This window comes from Belonocnema kinseyi, chromosome 5, assembly GCF_010883055.1.
Source record: "Belonocnema kinseyi isolate 2016_QV_RU_SX_M_011 chromosome 5, B_treatae_v1, whole genome shotgun sequence".
NCBI classification, from domain to species: Eukaryota; Metazoa; Arthropoda; class Insecta; order Hymenoptera; family Cynipidae; genus Belonocnema; species Belonocnema kinseyi.
Window position 1 is genome coordinate 104,138,008 of NC_046661.1, and position 4,316 is coordinate 104,142,323.

Here is a 4,316-nt window from a genome sequence, read left to right on the forward strand (position 1 = left end):
GTTATGTTTTTTTTTACTGAAACTTGATCTGTTTGACTATTTTAAACCATCAACAACTCAGGTTAAGAACCTTTGAAAAAAGTACGCATGTGTATCTACGATTTGAAATTTATTAATCATTTTAGTTTAAAATTCATCTCTTTGGTAGAGAATGTAACTATTTCGTTCAAAATCCATCGATTTGGTTTTGAATGAACTATTCCTTTGAACATTCATATTTTCGGGTTAAAATATTAAAACATTTTTTAGAAAATGCATCTCTCTTAGTAGAAAAATCATCCTTTTTGATTGAGGAATCAACTATTTTATTGAAATGTGTCGTTTTTGTATAAACTTAGCTGTTTTTGATTTAAAATAAAAATATTTATTTGTTCAATATCAATTATTCATTACGTTTTCCATTAAGAATTCATCTTTTTCGTTGAAAATTCCACTATCTGGTTGAATATTTGTCTTTTTATGCAGAAAATTATTCTACTTGGTGGAAAATTTAACTAATTGGTTTTAAATTAACTTATTTGTTAAAAACTAATATTATCGGGTTAATTTTAAACTTTTTGTGCTCAAACTTGATTTTTTTGTTGAGAATTTAACCATTTTGTTGAAGATTCATATTCTTTCAATAAGTTCAACTGTTTTTTTTTTATTTATTTAAAATGAGAATGTCTTTTAGTTGAAATCGGAATATCAATTAGGCATTATATTTTTCGTCCATGATTAATCTTTTTTTTTTTCAACTATGTAGTTTGAAATCAAATCAACTGTTAATCGTTACAATATATTTTAATCCATTACTATCAATCTGAATGTGTAAAATAAATTTAAAAAAATACTAAGATAAGTACTTTTTCAAATTCTCCAGGTTCTTTAACAATATTTCAGGACTTTCTCAAGTATATTTCTGAAAAAAATTCAAGAAATATATTTATAGACTATTTATTTTCTGTATCATTCACTTTCTGAGTTCAGTGTTAAATAATTACAAATTGCCAGTAAACCTTAGAATGGTTTAAAATAAGGTCATTTGTACAAATCAATTGTACAAATATTTTGAAGATTAATTTCGCTAAACGATCGTAAAAGTGGAATATAAACACTTTTTTGCTTACGGTTACAGATCACACTGTACATTTTAGACAAAAATCTATTTCCTTTTCTGACACAACTGGAAGACAGAAGAGGCCAAGATGCCTTTTCTTTAAAAATATACGAATTTTCACTCTATCTCAAATTACAAAATTCCAAAAAAGAAAAAAATGCTTCAAAATTAATTATATTCAAATAAATTAGACATTATATACCATAGATATAAAGGTTGAAACATATAAACGGATACACTTTTCAAATATGAGATCAGAGTTGACTCAAAGAGCCTGAAAATTGATTGAAATTACAACAACAAAAATCCTCAATTATTTTACTTTCAACAGGTAAACCATAATGACGATTATATTAATTACGTATCTTTAATTCAGTTACTGAATCCTAGTTTTAAAAAAAGGAAAGAAGGAACTTCGCGTTATTTATAAGGACGTGTAAAATTCCCTTTTTCTTTTCCAACTTTATTATTTTAGTGGCAAGTGCTAAGTTAAAAATATATTCTCAATATCGGGGTATTTAGTAGGATAGTTGAAATTACGTACAAAATGTGATATAAATTTCCTTCTTTCTTTCCTTTTTTTCTTTTTTTTTTCTATACTTCGAGGTTTACTTTTGATTAATTTGAAGTTATTATGAAATACTTTGAGAATATTATACAAAATAGGCTGCCAGCTGTGCCATTTTGTCTTTTGGTGGACGGGGTTTCCCTCGGCTTCTTCCTTTCGCATGACCACGTCCTCGCGTTGCAACTGGCTTGGACGCGACAGCCCTGTGTTTTTCTACCAGAGAAACGAAGGGTCTTGTGCAAAATACACATCCTGTCATTTCGGTTGCCTCATCTGGCAATTTAGTTTTGTCCTAAAAGGAGAAAATCAACTATTTATTCAATACCAACAGAAGTGCCAGTCGGGCGAAATAAAAAAACGAGGTTCAAACAAACTTCTGGAAGTCAATTCTTGAACGATTTTGGATATTTCTTGCAAAAAAAATGCCTCATTTAATTAACGATAATATAGCATCACCAATACATGTGTACAGTTTTTCAATTTTTTCCATTTTTAACCGAAAATATGAAAGTTTAAGCAAAAAGTTAATTTAAAACCAAATATATTAATTTTCAATCAAAAAAGACGAATTTTGAACAAAAAATTTATTATTTGATATTTAAACAAAAACGATTTTGATTTTAAATGAAAGGATGAAATTCATCCTAAAAGGATTAATTTTAAATCAAACAGTGGCGTTTTTAACCAAATAATATGCAAATTTCTACCAAAAGAGATAAATTTTCAAACAGATTTTAAACTTAAATTATTTCTGACTTAGAAAATTTTTCAATAATAAGAAAAAATACCAGCAAATATTGGAAACTTTTTCTATAATTTTAGAAATCTTTAAAAATGTTTTGGAATTTCCAAGAATTAATGTCAAAAAGTGCGAAAAAAAATAAAAAATTTTCCTAGGAATCTTACGAACATTTCTTATTCTCTTGAAACCTTTCAATATATTTAGATGCTTCAAAATTCAATTCTTCATTCCATTTTGAAGAGGCTTTTAAGATGATATAAATATAATTTTACGCTAAGATTATTGAGAAAATTCAAATATTTTAAAAATTTTCAAATGTGACATCAAAATTTCAACCAAAAAGTTCATTTACAACGCAATAATTGAATTTAATTTAAAAAATCTAAATTACATTATGAAAAATCTTCCCAGAAATTTCGTTTTTTATTCTCTTTAGACCTTTCAAAATTCTTCAAAAGCTTCAACATTTGATTTCGAAATCTATGAAAATCAACTTTATGGAAATTGGTTTAAATCCTACAAAAATTCGTAGGGCAAATTGTTACTTAAGAAGTAATTTCATATAAGTATATCTTAACTTAGATTTATATTGCTGCAGTTTAAAAACGATGTATTTTTTTAAATATTAGATTGGAAAAAGACTTTAAATTATGCTAATATATTCTGTTATCATTGATTTGATTGCCAAAGATACAAATTAAAACATGCAAAGAAAATCTCTTATGAATTCGAGTTATTTAAAATCTGAAATATTTAAAATTAGACAGTTTTAAGTTTGAACTTTGAATAATTTACAAATTAAAAATTGGACGCCTTCTAATTAAATGAGTAATTTTCTAAAAGGACTTAACAATTTTATAATTTTAAAATGGAAGTCTTAAAAATTAGGCTAGAATCAGTTAAAATGATATTTTCTTTAAAATAGAAAGCCATTATAACTAAAACATTTTGATTGGAACAATTAAAAAATGGTTTATATAATTTTAATCATTCCGGAAATAAATTAAACGTAATATATTTGAAAACTAAAACTTTCAAATAAAATATTTAAGGACTGGATTCATTTTAAATTTGAGGCCTAAGAATCTAAAAAACGTGTTATAATTAGTCATTTGAAAGGGCTTAATGAGGAATTTAAAAAAAATTGTACATTGAAAACTTTAAACTTTTACCGATTAAAATTGAAAAATTATGGATATTTAAAATTTAACATTTTAACCTGAGAAGCATTGAGAAGTGAGTTTAAACATTTTGTGTAAAATTTGAGTTTTGACATCACAATTGTGAAATAAAAAGGTATTTTGTACTGACAATTTCTAAACTTGAATTAGTTGGATTATTACATTTAAAATTACTAAAAGTCGAATGTTGTCTTCTTTTTAAAAATTTAACAATTTCAACTGAAAAACTAAGAATACGGAACAACTGTAATTGTTTCATTAAAAATTGAAATTTCAGGATTCTGAAAATGAAACCAATCAATTTTAAACGCTATAATTTAAAATCATTGAATTTAGTTTCAAAAACTAAAAAGTTTATATTTAGCAATTATTCTATTATTAGAAAGTATTCAATTTTAAAAGTTCAAAGGGGGAGGGTCGGTAAGGCCGGTTTTTGGCCTAATTTATTTTTGGACCAAAAAATCTGAAAAAATCATGGTAGTATCTTATAAGTATCCCGAGTCGATTGAACGCTAAACGGACTACCCTCCACCAGGTTCATAATCAGCGACCCCAAAAACCTATAACCTATTTTTTTTTAATTTTTTTACCGTTTTTTCTCGATTTGACCTTCAAATGACCTTAAACCTGAAGCGATAGAGTTCAACGGATGCCAGATTCGTAATTAGCGACTCCAAAAATCTATAACGTATTTTTTTGGATTTTTTTACCGTTTTCTCTCGATTT

The 4,316-nt window shown here is 26.0% G+C and overlaps 1 protein-coding gene across 1 annotated transcript in view; it reads right to left on the reverse strand.

Annotated features, from left to right (window-relative positions):
* Positions 1 to 1,257: 1,257 nt before the first annotated feature.
* LOC117172905 (DNA topoisomerase 3-beta-1) overlaps positions 1,258 to 4,316 on the reverse strand; it is a 34,340-nt gene continuing 31,281 nt past the window's right edge. The window contains exon 14 of the mRNA XM_033361201.1: positions 1,258 to 1,959. Within this exon, the coding sequence (XP_033217092.1) occupies positions 1,753 to 1,959 (207 nt within the window). The 3' untranslated portion in view covers positions 1,258 to 1,752. The remainder of the gene's footprint in view (positions 1,960 to 4,316) is intronic.